General features: G+C 35.7%; 2 protein-coding genes across 2 annotated transcripts in view; both read right to left on the bottom strand.

Annotated features, from left to right (window-relative positions):
* Window positions 1-226: 226 nt before the first annotated feature.
* Window positions 227-22,644, bottom strand: LOC105150957 (insulin receptor). Its single transcript, XM_087402973.1, has 7 exons — window positions 22,536-22,644; window positions 21,484-22,016; window positions 19,873-20,299; window positions 19,115-19,280; window positions 18,775-18,952; window positions 18,039-18,204; window positions 227-17,938 (listed from the first exon to the last, which is right to left on the bottom strand). Exons 2-7 carry the CDS (start codon window positions 21,762-21,764, stop codon window positions 14,882-14,884), a joined length of 4,275 nt encoding a protein of 1,424 aa, XP_087259099.1. The 5' UTR covers window positions 21,765-22,016; window positions 22,536-22,644; the 3' UTR covers window positions 227-14,881.
* Window positions 22,627-22,929, bottom strand: part of Ugt50B3 (UDP-glycosyltransferase family 50 member B3) — a 75,640-nt gene continuing 75,337 nt past the window's right edge. Inside the window, exon 9 of the mRNA XM_087402974.1 lies at window positions 22,627-22,929. The gene's annotated coding sequence lies outside the window, so the exon portion shown is untranslated.

Genomic DNA, 22,929 nt, shown 5'->3' with positions numbered 1-22,929 from the left:
ATAATATAACAAGAAACTTTAATAAATTCCAAGGATTCTTATGTTCCTTTAGTGTGAAAAAAATTGAGTTCCTGTTACGGATGAAAAATGATTGTTTCTTGAACAGTTTCATGAAGACGCAATATGTCTATCATATCGTTGACAAGTATTGATGTTCTGTTTCATGCTATTAGTTTTACCAAGGGATGTGGAAGGTGAGAAGATCTAAAGAAACGCAATTGTGACATTCTTCGGGTTTTTCTCATCTCCTTTATTTTACAAAACTGAAAAAAAGAAAACTTCTGCGAGAGTAACAAACTTTTGGCTTATGTGACTAGTTGTAATACTTAGCGGCAATACTAAATTAGTGCAGTGTAAGTATGTACATTTGTGTTTACAGTGTTCGACTGCGGGAAACCACGCAGGCTCAGTTTACAGAGCGATTACAGCTTCGACGATAATTTTTATCCTAGTACAAGACTTCATTATGAAGTTTCTACGTGATAAAGAAGAAACGTCAATTTTTTTTTAATCTTTTGTTCGCACGGAGAGCGTCAAGCGAAGAATTAATACAAGAAAGGATAAAATACGCGAGTAAAATCGATAAATCTCGTCCTCGTAATTTCTCCGTCCATATATGCTGCAATTAATTGTTCTAATCTAAAGATATATCAGAATTCAATAACAAGTTACGCGCACCGTTGGTCTTAACGCGAGCGCATGAAATTTCGATATACATGAAACACACGCTCTCACTCAGCATACTCTGTACATGTCATCGATTCCCGATCACTGGTACGCATCTCTCAAAGATAGTGAATAATTTAACTTACGGTATATAGATACGTAAATGTTATACTACTTTAGGATAATGTTTGTTGTAGTCTCTCTCGTGGAAGACGCAGGTATGGCAGGATTTTCATTCCCTTCCTTTTTTTTATTTTTTTTTCCAGTTTATTTATTTATTAGGAATAAATATCTTTTCTCTTCAGAGCACAGGCCATAATCTTGGCTTTCCACGTCACGGAAAGAATGCCTCGAATAATTACGTTCCAGTCGAATTGATTTTTATTTTTTTATCGTCTGCGAAAGGATGATTGACATTTTCATTGACAACTCGGACAACTAGTACACGTACTGGAAAGCCATGATGGCCACGTAAATGCAGTACGTTTACATGTAAGGATATATGTAGAGGATAATGTATTTATTTATCGAAGAACATTTGCGATAATAGCGATATATTTTACAGAACTGTGTCACTATTTCATTACTTCTTATATAACTTGTCATTCTGCATTACTCTGCAATAATGCATTCAACTTGACTTCATTTCATTGATAAATATCTCAATAGGAAACATAATCGCTCTTTTGCTAAAAGCATTTTCCCATTAAGAAGGTAGTGACACAGAAAATTTAACGTTTGGTTCAATCGAGTGTGAAAATCGAGTTGCATCCCAAATAGCATGAATTGTATAAGAGTATCGTGAAAAGTGAGGGGGAAATACACACACAGGTATTCAATTGTAGTGTAAATCTTAATAAATAATTCACGCGAGAAATTACAAGGACGAAAGCTTGGATGTGTTTTACGCACAATTTTTCCTTTTTCGAAGCCACGGTCGCTTTTATTTTCGTCGAGGAGATTCGTCGTAAATCTTTGTGAACACTTAATGCAGGCAAGAAATCATCGTAAACTTCAAGCCCATAAATCGAAAAATCAGACAGGTCCGTAAATCAATTCGTAACCGTTTGTATGAGTCATTACTCGATTTTAAAATTATAAGCTGCGTATTTTTCCCTCTTTAAAATACGAGAAGATGTTTTTCCATCTGTTCGCGAAGTTGGCGCGCCTTAAATATTCTCTTCGTAATAAGAAGTTAAATGACTTTTCTTATTCGTCGTACGCTTTATGCGGATACATAATTATAAAGAAATGTGTAAATAAAAACAGATACTTACTTTTGCAATGAGATCACTGATTGTGCAGGCGCGCGACAGAAGTATTACAACGTAAAAAAGTATTATATAATGCGCAAGAAATATATATTGTCCCATATTTTAATATATTTTAATAATTCAAATGCCTTTGAGCACGAAGAATAGCATCTGGGGATCATAAAATTAATTTTCTTTTTACAACTTAGAACTAGATCCGCGGATCAAGTTGGATTAATAATTCGATTAGTGAAATAATCTTATTCAAGTATAAATTCTACACAATTACGTCCCTTTCGTCCTCAAATTTTACAAATGTAATTCTATTTAAAATCAATTTCTCTCTCTCTCTCTCTCTCTCTCTCTCTCTCTCTCCTCATTCCCACACATTCTCTCATTCTCTCTCATAAAACTTCTTAAAGCCATCAATATATATTTTAAGAAACAAATATGCGTATACATCGTGGAATATTGTTCTAACAATTAGTTTGCTTAACTTTAATAGCAAAAGAAGTAACCACAAAATAGAATTAATTCGAAGAAATTCGCAGAGTATATATCATGAGTTTCCGTGAGCAATGAATTTTCCAGTGTCCCAGGAAACGTTAATAGTGTAATCTAACTTTCCTCATATTCCAATTTTCTTTAACAATTTAAGCACCAACATTATCATTACACGATTTACGACAAAAGTTAAAATTAATAATGGAATCTTCTTCATCAAATTACAGACACCTTTTTAAACGAAAAATTGATTAATTTGAATAATTTAGGAATGAGAAACTGTGTAAATTAAATTTTTGCAGTTTTTTAAATTCATCTTTATTATAAAAATAACAGTCTATTCTCAATATATAAAATTAGTCGCATGATTTTAAGGCGCAAAATAAATTTTACAACTTTTGCTGTAAATTATATAGCAAATTAAATCGTTCCTTCGATAATCTTTAATCTACAATAATATATACGATATTAATTAAGGAGTCTTATAAAATCGTGCAATGATTTTTTTCTCAGTTCTTCAGGTCAGCAATAAATATTATAAAACTTATTATCGTGACATTAATAATTCATCTCGTATAATATTTACGTATATCATTTGATTAGGACAATCTGTATGTCGATATTTTTCTTGCGCGTTTTGTGAACATGCAATGTAATCGATGCGAGGAAGGAAAGGAAAGAAACCATCGAGGACGATGGCTAATTTAAAGCTAAAGTCTTCAATATCAGTCCATTGGAGTTCTCATGCGTAAAAATTAGGTACATGGTGCACATATGTGGTCATGCAATCAGTACTGCAATTAGAATGATAATTAACCGGAACTATTTCGGACTTTTCAGCTCGCGCAATTCCTCTTTTGTAGTTCGTAATGATCAAAAATTTCCAGCCGATCTAATTCCGACAGATTTTGCTTGTTACATAATATGTAACAGACAGTGTGAATGCAAGCGTTGTTTCTTAATTTGTTCAAAATATTTCGATCAGATTGTTTTCCCAATCGAACATTCATAAATAGAATCTTGATATATTTATTATTTAGTGGTAAATCTAAAACAATCAAAAAGTTTAATCGTTCGAAATTTATATATCAAATTTTTAGAAGATTAACTGTAATTAATTGTAAAATTTCAAATGCATTCGTTATTTCCTTTTTTATGATTCTTATGATGAATTATTGTACAGAAGTACATAAATTTGACTAATTTGACAAGATTGACATCCAATGATGTAATGGTAACAATATCCGCAATTCAGCGACAATATAAACGCGACGATTCGCGTGCATGTTATCCTGTTCAATTGCGGGGAAAATCGAACTCGTCGAAATAGCAGTTGAAATTCTGGTAAGCTATGGATGTTAATGTTCGCCGAAATTACGCCATTCGAGAAATTTGGACGTGCCATGACAAGAATTAAATGTTCGATACGACGCGATCAACGACATACATACACGAATCGAGCATTGTATTCAGCAAAACGAAGCCGACATTCCAGCCAGGTTTTAAAATTGAATGAAATTGTTCAATCAGTATCTACTTTTTTTACTGTTACAGCAAAAGCATTGTTCTATTTGAAATTGTTATTCGTCTTTATTATAAATCAAATTATAACTCCTGTCATAAAATGCACAATCAGTACTACTTCAAAAATGAGACCACGTGAGAGAGTATAACGATTTGGCAAATATGCAGTATTGTAAAAAGAAAAAAATTGAAAAAAACGGGATGAGTATCGATTTGTTTGAACGGATTTAGTTTTCACATCTTTGACTGCCAAATTTTAATATTGAACTTAATAAATCTATATTATATTTTACTTTCTGTTACTGTCTATTTTGCTTTCTGTCTTAATATAATTTATATAATCTCTTTAATGCCTTAAATATTTAGTAAAATTGTTTTTAATCTAGTAAATAACTGTATTTCATAAATGATCAGGCCTTTGTGGAAATTTGTGCTACCCAGATATAGGTCGCATGGCAGTCAAAAATGTTAAAATTTATTTAAAAATTATAAAAAAACATATTAATATACAATATTCCCTAGTAGAAATTTATTTGGTTTGACTGAACACTCAATCAGTTATCTAATATTATTGTTTTCTCTTGATGTATAAAAATATTGCACATTAGCAACTAGGTAAAATAGTTAGGCAATTATTATTATTAGCGGCTTCAGCGCCAATATCAATAAAATTATACTCATTAAATGCGTTTTTATATGAAACAAAAGAATCTGGCAGAAAATAGTGATAGTAGTTTTGTCCCCGAGAAGCGAGGTATTAATCATTTAAGCTTCTTTTTTTAAATACAATCCCTTAGATTAGGACAAATAGAGATATCTTTTGCCTTACTCTTGGACAATATCACACAAAGACACTCAACCAATTTCTTGTACCAATTCTGTTTTTCACTCATATTTCTTCATACACGAGAAGAGATTTCCTATTAATAAGTCTCTTTTAATCCATAAATCGAAATTCAGTTTCTTAAGCATAGTAGGATGCAAATGGGATTCCGGACCACAGATCACAAGTCGACAGATCACAAGTCAGCACAAAGCGTGTAGTTACTCGACACTTCCTAATTCTTTAAGTTGACAACTTAAGTTTAGGTTAATAATCTTGCCATTGACGAAATGTAGCGATATGAGTATGTTTACAATCTGTCTAGTAAGAGCGTGGTAGGGTTTACTCACAGTTGATTAAAGATATACTCGGAATTTTTTTTTGTCGATAAGTATCATCTTTGTGCTGCATGCATTATAAGCAAAGTATTCGTTGCTGTTGGAATTGTGTTAAAATAAACAGTTTTTAAAATGAGTATTGTCTACGCGTCTCGTTTCGAAGTAGTGTGTTCTTGTGTTCTCATCCAAAAGGACCAAAAATCCGCTGCGGTTAGATATATGGAAAAATCAAAGTCGTTCGTGCAACGTTATTTAGAGACAAAAACCGTTGACAATTTATATCAGAACGTGGCCTATACCGACAAAAATGAAAAAACAGTCGTGCGATTCGAAGACTTTATCTCTTTACTGACAATCTGAATGCTGAGAAAATGTTAAAAAGTACCAAAAAGTACCAAAAAACTTTGGTCTGCTGGTTTATCAGTAAAGATAAAGATTGGTACTTCAGGAGAATAATGATCCCAAATATCGAAGTTGGTTCTGCACATCCTGGAAAAACGGAAATGACATCGAGATACTCCACTGGCCTTCACCCGATGCAAATCCCGTTGAAAATGTGTGATCACTCATCAAGAGGAAACTTTGTGGAAGACCGACATCAACTTCAAAGCGAAATTCAACGAATCTAGAGGTCTTTGCGTGAATATGCGATTTCTTTAGTGGAAAGAATGTCAGTCTATTATAGACGCAGGTAGCGACTGGATTCTTTATTAATGTAAATGCATTTTGGCCATAATACTACTGAATACAATCAATATAAATTCAAAGTTGATAAACGATTTTTCTTTCAGATAGGCCACGATCTTACTAGACAGACTGTATCTATTTATTGTCTTTTTACTGCTAAGTAATTGACGTCAAATTTTATACTTCTTTTCTGTGTATTAATAACGCTTTTAATGCAGTTATTGCATAAAAAAGAAGTAAAAAAAACTAGAATAATCAATCGAGAACCGCATTAAATTTCTACCAAGATTCTTTTCTTATGTATTCCATTACTTTTCTATATATTATCGATTGCACTGCATATTTACCGGAGGATCTTATCAGACTTAAAAGTAATGGCAGTTTGTTTGTTGTACGTATGTCGTTGGATCGATCTCGTCGAGGGTTCAATACAAAGCAACAACGACGGTATAAGAATAAGTTAGTCAATCTTTTTATAAACATACGAGTTTATGTTGCAGCTATGGACTTTGTGTATCATCCTTACGTCATGGCGGTGTTCAAATTATATCATTGTGCACGCATTATTTCCCGAAGCAAATAACACACAAAAAAAAAGACTGAAGAACGGCGTTACTCCGCGATTCGCTCCGATTAATAGCGCGGACTTATGAATTGAGCTTAAAAAGCTATTATACTTTAATCGTACATACTTAATTACATATGGTTAATTAACTAATGTGAATTAAAGTGCTGTACAAGTGATGATAGCGCGATACGGGGAAGCTACGAAGGTAAAGAATTGTCAATAAATACTCCTTAAAATTACAAATCTTACGCGGTCCGGGGATTTCCTAGCGTATACTTAAGGATAAGACGTCTTACGTGATAATTATACAGATTGGATGTTCATACGCAAGCTCATAACAACGCGTGTGGATACAATACAAGTGTACATTAATACAGTATACGTGCGTACCATTAATATATTATCAATAGTGTTAGTCGATTGGACCACTCGAGACTCGTAGTCGATTATTAGGTATGCAATATATTAATCGGCTGTTAATTCTCTAACTAAAGGCTCCCTGAAATACTGCCAGATCGCCAGGCAATTACAACGGCGAAACGATCGAGTACGCCTGTTCCAGTCACGGCAGTTCTCAGGGAAAGAGAAACATGAATCGACGAGAATAAACGAACGAAAATGTTCCTCCTTTTCGCTCTCCTCCCTTTCTACTTCTCGTCATTAATAACCATCCGTCCGCTCTCGATATTAGCGTAAACTTCGAGGAAACCTATGAAAATTGGTTTTCCTCCTTCCTTCCTTCTCATCCGCCTCGTAAGACATTATACTAAAATGGTCTACAAATTACGTATTATTTATTTACTCGTCTAATCGACTAATCTATTCGTCTAACGTTCCTAGTTTCCTATGTACAGGCTTGCATTGCCGCGATGGTAAGGAGCTCAAATGCTTACATTCCTTCCCTTTTTTTACATTTCAACGTAGAAAATATATAGGCCACAACGATATCGCGCTGCTCCTTTCGTCCGAGGGATACTGAAAGATATATGAATGAAATTAATCGCGAAAAATATTCTATTCTACGCGCAATCTCGTAATTTACTTTACTAAGTTAATTACTATACGCGGAGTGACTATATGACTTCCTATGTACAACTAGAATTACTAGAACTGGAAAAAATATGTCTCCGAATATTTTATCTATGTTACAATTTTCATGATACGAGGACAAGAAGCGGCGATACGTCCGTGGTGATCGCGCGATTGCTTGGATTTTGTGACTTTTGATACATATTTGACTTTGCCAAACGGCGGATCCGCGTATGAATAAATATTTCGCTTTATTACGACTAGCCGGGATCGAATAGAATGATTTTACACGCTATCGGTAAAAGGAGGCATGAAGCTGAAAATATGTGTCTGAATAAATAAATACAGTTGTGCGTAACGAAGATAAGAGTTGACATTCTCGTTATATTCTCGATTAAATTATTAAAATTATATTCAATATATATAATCCATTCAGTTAAACTGTTCGCGATTAGGGCAAAATGGTTAAATTACCAGACCTTTAGCTTGTTTGAAATTCTTAAACATTTTCGAAATTTACTGTTTATCATTTAATATGTTATCTGCAATTTTTGTGTAGCTTAATTCTACTGCGGCTGTGTACGCCGTAGAATTAAGTAGAATTTTCATTATCATAAATACGTAACAAATGTTGAGTAACTAATTTGTTTCTTTTTAACGTTTATATATAATATATTAAAACAGATGATATTTATGTTGTCAGATATCCGACATCTCTAAGCTACTCCGAATTTTCTATGTTTTATTTTATTATTAGAATGCTAATTGATAAAAAGATGAAATACGAAGAATACGAAATGTACCAATGAAGAGCAAAGGTGTCCGGTTTAGATGTCGTGAGGACTGAAAGTTCATCTTGAATCTTGTTTTTTTCCAGTAATCTGCTCAATCATTAACATTTACTGGATAAAAGCTGAGGGGCAGTTCAATCTCATTACATTAGAACTAGGCATTTTTGCTCTCGATTGTACTTAGTTGATTATATTTTCATTTATCCTAGTATTATTTTTGGTAGGTCAGCATATACATAATCTTTTAATTAGATAGGTCATTTGTTACTATTTGATCAAATATAATCTTAATTGTAAAGTATTTCTTTTTAACATTTATATATAATGAGAATAGATGATATTTACGTTTTGTCTCTAAGATACTCCGAATTCTCTATATTTTAAATTGTAATGCTGATTGTGTGACAAGATATGAAAAGAATACGAAATATGGTGAACAAAGATATCCGGTTTAGATGTCGTGAGTAGAATTGCGAGTTTCTCTTACGTCTCACTTGAGTATATATAATTAAATATTGAATATAATTAAATAAAACTTTATTCTATGAATTGTATATTTTTTACTTTATGTTGTCATTTGTTAAATATTAATATTATTCAAAATTTCATATGGTATTTTGATGGTTATTTGTTATAAGTATTTCGACAGCACCAAAGTAATCAATGTAATAAGCAAATAAGATTATAATAGTTCAGCGATCGTTTTCTCGTTTGGATTCATCGATTCAATGACTCGATAATTCGAACAATTGTAGATGCTTCCGATCACACGTAGCCTTCAGAATGATTCGTATTCAGATATGACCGTAAAAATTAGAATAATACGTATACGCAATGTAATTTAACCATATTCTACGAGATTAACTAGTGTGATGATTTGTTTGTCTTCAAACAAACGATGTAGCGACAAGTGGAGAAGTGACTCGACGTAAATCCTTGAATTGTTGCGCCTTCAGCACGATGATTCATACGTTCTTACTATCAATGTGCCGTTAGATTTCTTTCTTTTTTTCTTCTTTTCATTCTCGACACGCGTCACCAACCAGCCTTCATAATTTTTGAGCAGCATCGATCTTCTATGGAGATTTACTAAACAAGAAAAATGAGAAGCAATTTTGTGACGCGAGGCGTGGAATTTCAATGAATATTCTGCTCTTAACGGGTGATTTGCGCATATAAATAATCCAGCGATTCTTAAATATAATTGATTGCTAAACGTATCGAATTTTGCTAATATTCAGATATCGGTTTGCACTGTTGAAAGAAGACGCGTCTTTTATCAAGGAAGAATTTATTCGAGATTCTCCGACCTCAATCGAGATATTCCTTTTCCCCGAAGGGAATCGATGCTCCCATTCTGGCGTTTCAAGACTTCCGGGGTAGTGAGTAACGGAATACTCGACAAACAGAATTCACTTCAGTGTACAAGCTTGAAAAATCCCGAAAGAAACTTAGCACACAACGTGCATGGCACTTATTAAGGACGCAAGTAGTAATTTTAGTTATATTCGCACGTAATTTTTCATCCAAGCTTTAATATTGGTTGCCTGTTTTGATCAGCTCACACAGCAGAACATATTTTCAAAATATTTCATCGCAAGATTGAAATATTTCAGAAATTTTTCAAGAAATCTCTCTAAAATAATAAATATAATATATATATATATATCCAGAATATCAGAATTTTTGAAATATCTTTGCCTTAAAATATTTGTGTAATATTTTTGTGAAATATTTTTATGCAATATTTTAAAATGTTTTACGCGACTAATTTTCATTTGATCTATATACGATCTGGTAGTACTTCAAAAATATGTTTAACATGTAATTATCTCATGTAAAATGATTCATAAATATTTTATGCTGTATGAGATGGCAATCACATATTTCTGCACTAAGAAAAGTTTCTGATTAAAAATGAACAAACCAGTAGATTCTGATCATACCACTCAGAATTCTAGTCATAATAATCGATCATCCAGATGAACTAGAATTCTGATTGATATAATCAGAATCTACGGTTCATCTATTTTTAATCAAAAATTTTCCTTAATGCACAAGCGCGAACAATAAACTTCAAACTTCAGACCATTATTTATCCAGGTCAGCGCGTCTCTTGTTCTGCGAGAATGTGATATTCGATAAAATAGTTCCATCGATTCAAGTAGCTCCCTTTAAACCGTCGAAATATCTCAACTGGAATTAATCTTATCGGTAGCGGTGCACATGTGATAAAAAGAATAGCGACAAAATAACACCTACGAAATTATTTTTACGCTCCTTTAATATTACTGCTGTATCATGACGCGTTGAGAAAACGCTTGCTTTTTCTTTGCGGAAAGAAGATAGGAACCTGATGCAGTGATATCCTATTTCCTAAGACCCTGATTATGGTGTGCCTTCAGTAGTGAGAGCTTCGTGGAGAAAGCAGTCGATGATAGTGTACGATGTAGTACGACGCGTTTTGCTATCTCAAAGGAAAAGCGAATCTAAGTCTAAGAGCGTACAATATAAAATATAATCTCTAATAGGAATAAATATGTACTTAAATATATATATATATATATATATATATATATATATATATTATTTTTATAATGACGATGTAGTAGGAATATAATTGTTACGAGGGCATTGATAAAATGTTAACGTCTCTTAAGTATTAAAAATGGCATATATATATATATATATATATATATATATATATATGTGTGTGTATGTATACAGCATAAATAATTCGTATAGAGAAATGTGATAGAATGATCATAGTTGCATCTAAACGATGCGAGAAACGCGTCGTACCGTCGTTTAAGGGTTATTCTAGCCACTCGGACGAAATCTCGAGATTGAACATTGAGAGCGGAGCTTCTACGTTACGACTACGTTAAACTTTACAATCGTCTAAACTTTATTAACGTCGTCAACGGTACTTGCCACTATTCTCGTAATGCACGGTGAAGCATTATTGTAGCGAAAATGCTAATTGTATTGCTATACGTGTAGTGAATGCCGCGCGGCTTTCTTTCCTGATGCGTATGCAGCTAAATCGAAAAAATATATATATGTATAAACATATTGCAATATATATACATATATATAAATATATTGCATATATTTACAATACGCGTGTTCAGCATCCGTAGAAACAAGCAGATAAATAGTTGATAATCAGTTCTGTTAATTCGAGTCGTTTCCAAAGAGCGAATGTTAATACATGTCTCTGCTCGAGATAAAAATGCAACGGTAATCGCAGATTACATTATATTTTTACATAAGCAAATTTTATCTGTGCGAAAATTTTATCTGCATGAACTCCGTATCGAATTACAGAGACCGTTCATTCATATTTCCACGTCTATCCCGCTTATGCACGCATCTCAGAAATGATTTATGAATCAGAAACATGAGTTTATATGTATAGTTTTAATGGTTTTCCATTTTACTATATCATTATAAAAACGCTTAGTACATGTTCTATTTTTTAAAGTGAAAGAGTTAAATGAGCAAGTAGAGTACAGCGTGAAATCGGAATTCTACGCGCTTTATACGACTCCTCTTTCTACTATAAGCCGATTTGCCTGTCACGCCGGACAAAGAGATTCAACTGATATTATATCATTCGCGACTTTAACACTTGGACATTCAGAGAAACCGTAATCTGAAATGCTAAGTTCGGGATTATTCAGGGAAGGACTGATTCAAGTTGCTCCGCCGCGATACGCGTAGCAATTAAGCCGATCATTATTACTAATTACTGTACACTCAGTCCTTGCTGCGCGCGACCCATTATTACTCGGACGAAGGGGTAACGAAACAGTTAGAAAGCCTATTTGCGAACTCAATCTACGGGAGAAATCCGTATTGTGAAATTCCCCGAATATTCGAGTCTCTTCGAAGTTTCGCGTACAGTTTCACATACAGTTCGCTTTTGGTTGGTCAACCCGAGTCGCAACTGTGTCAGAAATTGAACTGATCACGTTTACATCTTCCGAAACGTGTTTGTGTCTCGAGAATTTTATTATATCAAAATACTTTTTGGATCTATCATATTTTACATTTAGCACTTTCTCTTTCATCAACCAATGCTACCGATGCGTATGTATTCCTTTTTTATTTCTTTCTCTTTCTCTTCAATAATGACTTCTCTTTTGACATCGAGACGCGATCCTTCAATTGATTTTTCTAAATGGTATGTTCGTTTTCGTATTCTCTCGTTACTCTGCAGCACGCCTTTCATTACTATGAAATACCGAAAGATTGGCTCTGCTCTCTTACTAGGACAACGAGATAACTTTTATACTAAACAGTCACCTAGCAACGCGAATATGATATATCTTAAAAAAATTCAATGTTATACTTTCTTTTGTCAAAAGCACTCTTCTATTATTTCTATATACGCAACATACTTTTTTCTTTTTCTCTCTCTGAAATCTGTAGAAATGGATAAATTTTATCAAACTGAAACGAATCTTGTATCTTGAGAATGTTCAAAATATTTGTACTATAAGAAAGAAAATTAAAATTCTCGCCTAAATAGAAATACTCGCGATAGTGATACGCAGCATGAATATTAATTTTGTTAAAATTTTTCTTTTAATTATTTTAATTGCTTTTCGTACAATGGAAGATACTTTCGTATCTTTTTTCAAAATTTTGCAATATTCAAATGACTTTGATTCGAGTTGTATTATTTATTTATTTGTTAGTTTTGTTTGATGAACTTGCGAATCGTGTGTTATTTTTGGCTTGCCGTTCTTACACACTGCCGAGAAATTTATTTGTCGAATCTCAAGATATATTTCGTGCAGATAAGTGCATCATTTCGTAGGCTTAACTGATCTCTATTCGAAATGATAATCGTTTGTGTTTTAAGATACGAAATCGTAACGAAATTTAAATTGGAACGAAAACAAACAAAAGCGCGATTAGATACAAAGCGTTTTACGCTTGAAGCAGTAATATTGACTTATGATGAATAAGGCAAACAAAGGAAAAATACAGAGATGAAAACCGAGGAAAACAGAATAGAATATCTTGATGATCGACAAGACCCATCCCAGCGATTTCAATGTATTGCGTTTATATATCACCTAGTTTGTCATTACTACCTATTGATTATTTACGTCATTCGATTCCGTATCCGTAAAATCCGAGACTGAAACGTCAAAATCTACAATTCTGTATCGTGCAGGAAACTGAAACGTGATCAGATTAGTAGGCCCCTAATTTGTGCCTATTAGTCTTTCCCCTTTCTTATCTGTCACGTTTACTTTATTGTGAAAATTGTGGATCGTGGATTGTTGACACGCTCTTATTGCAATAATTTACCTACGAGGTACTCGCAACTCTTGAAGAAGAGACTTATGACTTTATTTACATGCGAGGGTGAAGTTTGTCTTTTTTAAAACACACACACACACACACACACACACACACACACACACACACACACACACACACACACACACACACACGCGCGCACGCACACACACACGCACGCACGCACGCACGCACGCACGCACGCACACACACACACACACACACACACACTTTCTCTCATCTATCTTTCTCAATATAAATTATTACGTAATATAGGACTATGCGCGGCGTATATTGCATCCAGTTCTATTTTAACTTACCATATACGAACTGCGAGTTAGAGTTAATTATTTACAACCTTGAGATTACGCTGTAACATATCGTGCTACAGGTGTGTGTACACATGTGACAAGGAACTCTGGTTTATAGAAATCATTCTTTCGCTATGATCCTGAAACAATATTTCCCGAATTCGAAATAATACGAAACGTCTCTTATAAATTTTCCCAAAAAGACTGGCAATACATTATATGATTAATGTCGTATGATTTTAAATATATGTATTTTCGTTTGAATTTTTTTACGTCGATTAAATAACAAAAATAAGTGCGGAAACTTGACTAAAAATAATGTTTTTAACGATATATTTGTTATCAATCAAAAAGAGGGAAAAATTCTAATTTTTTTTTATCAGGATTGTCTAACATCCAAAAGTGAAAAAAATTAAATTTTTATCAACCTTGTGATTTTATAAATATTGTTAAAGCTCGAGCAAGATTCGAGAATAGTTGCTTCAGGACTAACTTATATGCCCATATAAAAGACAAAGAAAAGTAATCCTGAAAGGAATGAACAGTTGATACATTGCAGAAAGAACTTCGGGCGTATTTAGGAAAAAAAAAATATGGATCTATAAAGCCACGGCTTTCGATTATGAAACACTGCGCGCCTACGTTTATTTACCTAATTGTTCAATAGCTTAGCTTTTATTACGAACACCATCTTTTCCATACACCGTCGCAACGGTGCGCGCAGCGAAGTTTTCTCTCTGCATTGCTATTCACCGTCAAGATCTGATTATGTTTAATTCACAACAAGAGAAGGACATGAAACACTTGTCGCCACGCCAGCGAACGAACAAACGAACGAACGAACAAGCGAGCGAGCGAGCAAGTAAGCGAACGAGCGTGCGAGCGACTTGGTAACATCTACATATTTTCGTCCGACAGTCTCGTCAGACCACTCGCGTATTGCCCTGAGTATTGTTTGTACGTTAATATCTACATGTCCTTCCGCGGATTTTATGATCTCAAAGACGGTTTCAAGCAGTTACATCTCATTCCGCTGAGTTTTCCCGCTCAACGGTATACCGACTAATCTCATCGATCGAGCGGAACATCCTCGAAGTTCGTTACATTACCGAAGTGCTGGAAGCCGTTCTTGAAGATCCGTCCTCGGCTGGTGCCCGCTTTCATCTGATCGAGCAACGTCACATTGTCCTCGAAGTCCTTCACCCATCTCGCGGTCTCGTGGCCCCAATGAAATCGAATCGGCGCAGCATTGTGATAGACCTTCTTGATGCCGAGGCTACGTATTTCGATGCCCTCGTCGGAGTGGTAAAACGACTTCTCGCAAAAGTCCTGGCCCAGAAACGGTTCCAACTCAGAAACAATTTCCATGAAGGTCGGGCGTTCGCTGGGCCGCCACTTGAAGCACTTCTCCATGAGCTTCTGTATGGTTTCGGGACAGTTCCGTGGTATGTTCAGCATGCCTTTGCGTAACACGTGATGCAGCACCTCCTCGTTCGAGAAACCTTGATACGGTATCTCGGCGAGAGTGAGTATCTCGTAGAGCACGACACCAAATGACCACACATCTGAATCGGATGTGAATACACCATCGGAAAGATTCTCTGGTGCCATCCAGCGTATCGGCAATAGACCTTTCTTGCCGATCTTATAGTAATCGGTTTCGTAGATATCTCTCGCCATGCCAAAGTCGCCGATCTTGCAGACCAGGTCTTTGGACACCATACAATTGCGGGCGGCCAGATCGCGGTGTACGAATTTCTTTGATTCCAGGTAGGCCATACCGTCGGCGATTTCCGCGGCCATTCTCATTATCCTGGACGCATTCGGCACCATCTGAGTATCGCGTATCCTACGCAGGTACGTCTTTAAATCGCCATTCTCCATGAGCTCCATGATGACGAATGGCGGATTGCCCATGGAGACTACGCCCAGCAATTTGATGATATGCCATGTCGAAAAGTTCTTCATGACCGAGGCCTCGTTCAGGAACTCGTTCTTTTCTCGTTGGCTAGCGGTTTCAGAGATCGTTTTAATGGCTACTTGTCCGGTGCCATCCAAGTATCCTCGATACACCATGCCGAAATTACCCAAACCGAGCTCCTCCAGAATCTCAACATTCTCCCTAGGTACTTCCCAGCTATCAACGACATACTTGGTCTCGATATAGTCTGGATTCACGCTGGCTATCAATCGCTCCTGTGTCCTCTTCTTCTGGTGACTTCTAATAAGGAATATTATCGCGGTCACAGTAATGATTAACACAGCTAGAGTCAACAGCGTTGCCATCATTATTCGACTGTTATCCGATAAACCGACTGAGAAATAGATTGTATTGGTGAAATAACCATCACCCGCTAGCGATGTGGAACGCATTCTCAGGCTATATCTACCCGGACTGAGGTTTTTGATGTAATGATGGATATATTTTTCCCTGTGCCCAATGTATGGTTTGCACTCGGTACTCTTTTTCGCATCCTTTACATCCATATTTGTGTACTCGATAGTGTACGAGACAGTGAATGCGTTTGGATCCTTAACTGATTCCCAGATGACTTCGATTATCGTATTGTTAGTCACATAGACTTTCACGTTGTGAACATCATCCGCGTTTGATCGTTTCAACGTCCGGACGTTCGCATATTGAATTGTTGAGCACATTGGTGCGTCGCTGTCTTTGACACCACACGCAGCAATTGTGATGGTATATAAAGAATAATGACGCAAGTTTTTCAAAACATATGAAGTATTTTGCGCACTTACGTTGTATATGTACATCTCATCATTCAATTGACTACTCGTGATGCTGTTACCAGCGTTAACCGAAACATCTGTCGCAGTTTTCTGCCCTTCCTGCGTTGAAGTGGATAAATTGTTCGTCACATCATAAAATTTACTCTCCGGTGAATTGTAGTCATTAAAAACGCAATAATCCTTCCAGCCGGGCGATAAATGGCTAATAGTCATATTCTTGTGGCAGAATATTTCAAATTGCTTAGAAGTCTTCGCGTCCTTGAAACAGCAGGAATTAGGATTCGTGATCAGCGACGTCTTAATTGTCACTTCGTGTATCTCCTTTGCTTCGTTGACCAAAGCATCGACACAGTAATCCCTCGAGGCGATTAGTTCCTTATCGTCCAGTCGAATCGTGCTGGAGATCATATAGTAGCCTATAGGACCGTTCGAATACACCGGTGGACCCCATTTGAGTAGAATTTCGCTGTCGCTTATTGCGATCGAGCTTACGTTCGTCGGCACCGAAGGTATCGCGCTCTTCGTTCGGAAAAAGATAATGTTCGACTGACCCACTGGAGTTACAAAGGAACTTGAAGAATTCTTGTTCCTTGTTGTGAACGTTTTCACATACGCGGCATACTTGGTATATGGTTTTAAGTTCGTGATATACTTCGAAACAGTGGAATTCCAACTCGGTATACCAACATCCACTATCTGCCACGTGTTATTACCGCAAGCATTCGCCTCGTACGTTATATTTTCGTTATCGGTCTCTATATAACTTAGCAGATAGTTGAGCAGCTGTTGGCCTTCTGGTGGCTTATAACTGTCCCAACTCAGAATGACGTGATCCGCCTCTCGCTTTTTCACCGTGATATTTATGTTAACGATATTACAAGCAACTTTGTCACCATTTGACTCTGGTTGGACCTCAAGATCTGTGAAGTTAGTGATATTCACCATTTTACCGAACTGCTCTATCTTGGAGAGACAGAGCTTGGGATTGTAATGAAAGAACAGCCTGCCGGTTTCTATCGTTATTTTTTGGGATAGCGGGAAGAGGGAAGAGAGATTCGGATTATCCAGAACCACGAAACTCGCATTGTTAATGTCTAAATTTTCACCTTTGATCACTTTCAGCTTCTTGAAGAAGTTCAGCGATGTGATCGGGAAAGAATGCGTTATCTTCAAATATTCGGTTATCTCCTCGATTAAACCGAATGCATCCGCCAATTCATTCATTATATTTGGATTACCATTTCTAATTTGAAATTCCAGAGCCCCCTTAACTACCGTTATACCGCGAAAACTTTGAGCATCTGAAATATGGCGTATAATAGCACCTTTTGCGATTTTACGGCACTGTCCTTTGCAAACCCGACAATTCGTTATCTGTAATATAAAATAAAAAAATAAAGAAAAAAGCCAATAACAAAGATATGGATATATATATATACTGCATTTTATGCAGTAAAACACATGAAGCTCATACATTTTTGTCATCAACGTAATCCTCAAAACCATCAGGACATTGAGTGACACAGGAATTATTGAAAGGTCGCCATGTTTGTATCTCCTCCAATTTAGAAAATCTTCTGATATGATTCATATTTTGGCATTCGTCCTTGCTGATGCACCGTCTCGAGAGATATGCGTATCTGTGAACAGAAAATGATTGTTACAGCAAAATAAGAGATCTTCCTACAGATAAAATGTCGCATGTTTATCGCCAGACATGCCCTGAAAACTTGAATACGCCGTATCTAAAACACAATGTGTAATATCCAACTTCGAGATATTTTATGTAAGATCTTTCGTTTGAATTTAAAATTTTGTTCAGCGTCATCTCTTTTCAAAATTCCTTAATTTTCAGCATTAGATGTTTCGAAAATTTAAATTTTAACTCAAATTTACTTTAACACAATTTTTTAATATGTACCAGTTTAAAACTAAATATGAAGAAATTGTAAAAATAGCGACTCTATTAAGTAAATGTTTGCCAAGAAAAAAAGGTAGAATTTCAACTTTATTAAAATCTTAATAAAAATTGGTAATTTTCTTGAAATAATTTACATACTTTAAATCAAGAGATTTTAGTTTTTAAATTACAACTCTTTCATTATTCATGTTGCATTTATATGCAAGGTAAAAAAAAAAAAAAGAGAAGTACAGTAAAAAATTTAATTATTTTTTTTTACGTCATTTGCATTTTCGCAAAAATTACTCACAAATTTGGGGGACAGCTTTCAATGCATCTTCCCTCGTGTCGATAATGCTTACAGACGTAACATTCGGTATCACTTGGACCGTAACATTCCCCGAGACATTGTTCATGACACTTTGGTCTCTCTAACTTTTGACAACGTTGGGCAGTCCAGCAATAACTGCCAGGACATTGAGAGCATCCTGCGAAATATTATTTTTAAAGGAGTATTATTTTTTGCGTTGCAATCATCTTTCTAATTCTCTGAGAAATAACGTTTAATTGCACACTTTAAATCATTATTATCAAAAATCTTTATATTTGGAAAAAATATTGATATTCTAATTAAGACTTCTATTTATCACCTTTCACATGATGCGGGCAACTCTGTTCGTTTCTGTTATCTTTGATGAAGTTCTCGCCGGCTGAAACAATGAGACTCCAATTCACGGTATTTGTAAAGCAGAGAGCGGGATTCTTCTCTATGCGCACGCCACCCCGAGATATCTTTGTCAGGTTGATGAGGCCGATCTGCGAAAAAAGTTCCGCAGGGATTAGTTGTGGAATTGCGAGTCAAAGGTCGAATGGCTGGTTAATTTGATTGACTGATTAATATCACTTGACCTGAACATTTGACCGAGCCCTAGGCAACATACTGGGCTATACTTTCAAACCAAGACTCGACTTGATTCGGCGTGGGAATGAACGATTGAGATATGGAATGTACGTGACAACCGTCATGTGTATGCGAATAAAAATTCTTTATAGCGTTCGCACGATACGAAAGCTGTGCTCGTATAATACTATTTATTTTAACATGTTGACATTACATTCGATGACCTCATAACTGCGTATCAAAAAGTTCCTAATCTTTCTACTAGATCTTTTATATTTTTTTTTTTATATTGAACGCGACTCAATAAATACAATCTTAAATTCATTTTTACTACTTAGATGAAAGTTAGCGTCTTTAAGATAACGTTAAAATTATGCGCGGGCCGTTATGACCCAATTAAAATTCCACTTGGAATAATTTTATTATTTGAGAAAACAAAGACAAGGTTATAAAATTAAGAAGATGAAGAAATAAAAAGCCGAGCAGAAAAGTCTACATGATTTTTACCTCCTGCATGCTCTTCATTTCATAAATCATGAAAGCGTAGTCCGTGAGAAGTATATCGCCTCTGATGACTTCGAGATTTGGGAAGAGTTTACTGAGACTTCTCAGACCTTCCACGCGATATAAAAGAAAATAACCGGTAATCTCTCTCAGCTCCGGGAAGCTAACGTTCTCGAAATCCGCCTCAGTGTTGTTTTCGATCAATACGATTTGCAGAAAACCCTCGATCACACGGCAGTCTTTTAATACCGCGAAAGTGTCAACACTGTTTCTGATATCTATGCTCTGACAGATACCGTCTCCGATTGTCATATTCTTGTGCCTTCGTCCTTTCTCTCGTCCTACCTCTTCGCTCGATTTCGTATGCGATTTGGGCAGATTCGACGATTGACTAGACTGCTGACTGTTTTTCGACCCGATATCCGTAGATCTGAAACAATTCAGTTTTTCATTAATTTGTTTTACCATTCAAATGTTGACAGAATTCTTCCAGTCGACAGAAAGTTGAGCTTTCAATTGTTTTTCTAAGGAATTCAAAAGAAGTTTGTTAACGCGAACAAATTTATCGATCTTCTTTTCGGTTTTTCTTTTTTCGCAAACATTTTACGCGCTTTCGAAAATTCTTTTCTCAAATCGTCAAGATATTCCATAGAAATATTCTCAGAAATTATCGTAAAAAACCAATAATTTCTTTTTCAGTGATTCTAATCATTAATTGATTCGATACAAATCACAATCTTCATTTAACGATAATAAAATGAAATTTATTTTTCATTTAGCATTCAAGTGTCTTCTCATTCGGAAAATAGAAATACATTTCGCAGAATTAAAAGGATCACTTGCATTTAAATTATTACCCTTTGTACACAGTGTCACGAATTATTCGTTAGGCAAAGTAAAATTAGCAAAAGGCAATTAAAAGCCCCTAATAACTCTAAGAAGATTAAAGGGAATTTTAATAGCGACGGTGTGTAGAGACGTCGCAGCAATCTTGGCCAGCGATACTTGTGATAATCAATTTGAGAGTGATTAATTGGTGAAAATAAAGTCACTTTAGTACTTATATTCGACTAAACGTCAACGTGGTAGCAGCTATACCTAAAGTTCATCGCTTAAAGCGTTTCAAGGAGGCAATCAGCAATTTCCGTACACGTGGACGCCTTCCGCGTTTTGAAAATTTGCGGACGGATATCACGTACCTCTCCAATTACGAAAGAATTTGCTGATATACCGGGTAAACGTGAGCAAAAGTTCAGTTTACACAAAAATCAAGTAATTCGTTCATAAGTAAAACGGTTTATTCAATCGATTTTCCAATAAACTCGACTCTTTCCTAAAATTTTTGATCAACATTCTTTAGTAATAAAACCTGTGTATGTTACATTTAAAAGGATGTTGTTCGATAGAGATATAAAATATAAAAAAAAAAAAGTACCAAAAATATTCAATATAAAAATAAAAGTATTCAATAATATATTTATGTATTTGACATACCAATTTATATAGAAATATCAAATTTAGTATCTTTATACTACATATATCTCTCTCTAAAAATATCAAAAATATTAAAAAGGGCATCAAATTCATATATCTCTGATTCTTATGATAATATACCTGGAGGTATCGATCGCTCTGTTATTCCTGTAAACGGCCGAGGTATCAAAAGATCCAGACTCGTAGTAACCAGTAGCCGCCGAGCTCCGATCATTGTAAAGCTCCTCTTCAGAGTCCTCCTCCTTAGTCCTGTCCGCGTAATCAGGATCGTATTTGCCCTTGGCACTTTTATCTCGGTACTTCGTACCCGCTTTCGGCCACCTTTTCTCCTGGCAGAGCGCCAGGCCCACCATCGTCACGCACAACAGAACGATCGGCAGCAGCGACTTCCTCGTCTTCATCTCCTTGTCTCATTGAACACCGCGCGTTTGAAAGCCTCCCGTTGAACGTTCCCGACTTTATCCCCACGTGCCGCCCCGACCACCACTTTCGTTTTCTTTGATTGATCGACGATTGATAGTCGACCCTGCGAGCTTGTCCCTATTCTCCTTCGTCCACTTTTTCCTCGCCTACCCACACGGCCTCGTTCGCGTTCGATTGTTTGGGCTTCTCAAAGGCAGTAATTAGTAGACTGTAAAACGGATCGTAATTCCCTATTCAGTTTAAAAGAGAGAAACGCTACTTGAAGTTATATGCGATAAACTGTAATGCTTCATCTCGTTACCATCTTTAACTCATGATGTAAAAAAAAAAAGAAACAAGCTAAAATATTAGCCATTTATTGAGATCAGTTATAAAAAGGAATGTATAATAAGAGCATTCGTATGAAAAAGAATGAACAAATGAGCTATAATAAACGTTTGTGAGTTCTGTAGTAATTGACCCTTTTAACCCACGAGAGTGCTATGTTAGAATTAAATGTTTAAGCAATTCATAAAGTGTCAGAAGGAATGTGCAGTGCTATTCTCTTCTGCTTTCCAATGTTTACGGGTAATAATAAAATATATATCCAAATAAAAAGTCCTTTTCCTTTTTCTATCTGAATCCAAAACTCTTAGAATTGGATATCTAAAGTGCTACCCAATTAACTCAATTAAATGGACATAAAATATGGATAGAATTTCGTTCTATTTTAAATGATTATTACTCGACACGCAAATCTCCTGCTGTACCTGCGGATTAAAAGCAATGCGATTCTTCCCCTATGAGAAAAACACTCTGGATTATTCCGCGCTCTTGTTGTTCTCCTCTTCCGCCTTCTCCTTTTCCTCCAAGGAGGTAATCGATCGATCGTCTACGTTCGTCCAGGCTCGCGTGAACCTTCTTAGTTTCTCCCTCCCCCGTGCGGGTTCCGGGTAACCCGGTTTCAAACTCGCAGGGGTGTTTCCTTTCCCGGAAGAATCAGAAGTCTTGAGGTTGCGCGAGTTTCCGCAAAGGTTGCGTACAACACAACAAGTAAGGCTGATCGCGACTGACGCCTTCAAGATATCTTCACAATATCTTCTTGTTGAAAACGAAGTATATTTGGGCCTTCATAATTGCGTCGTCGTCACACGCCGTAATTAT

Source organism: Acromyrmex echinatior, chromosome 2 (assembly GCF_024713525.1).
Source record: "Acromyrmex echinatior isolate Ae372 chromosome 2, ASM2471352v2, whole genome shotgun sequence".
Taxonomy (NCBI): domain Eukaryota; kingdom Metazoa; phylum Arthropoda; class Insecta; order Hymenoptera; family Formicidae; genus Acromyrmex; species Acromyrmex echinatior.
This window is presented reverse-complemented; position numbering and strand designations above follow the sequence as displayed.

Excerpts from the sequence above, each read along its gene's own strand:
- LOC105150957 (XM_087402973.1), bottom strand. The coding sequence starts at position 21,764 with ATGAAGACGAGGAAGTCGCTGCTGCCGATCGTTCTGTTGTGCGTGACG. Across the intron at positions 19,281-19,872 it reads AAATGAAGAGCATGCAGGAG|ATCGGCCTCATCAACCTGAC; the intron begins GTAAAAATCATG and ends CTTTTTTCGCAG. Across the intron at positions 18,205-18,774 it reads GAAAGCTGTCCCCCAAATTT|ATACGCATATCTCTCGAGAC; the intron begins GTGAGTAATTTT and ends TTCTGTTCACAG.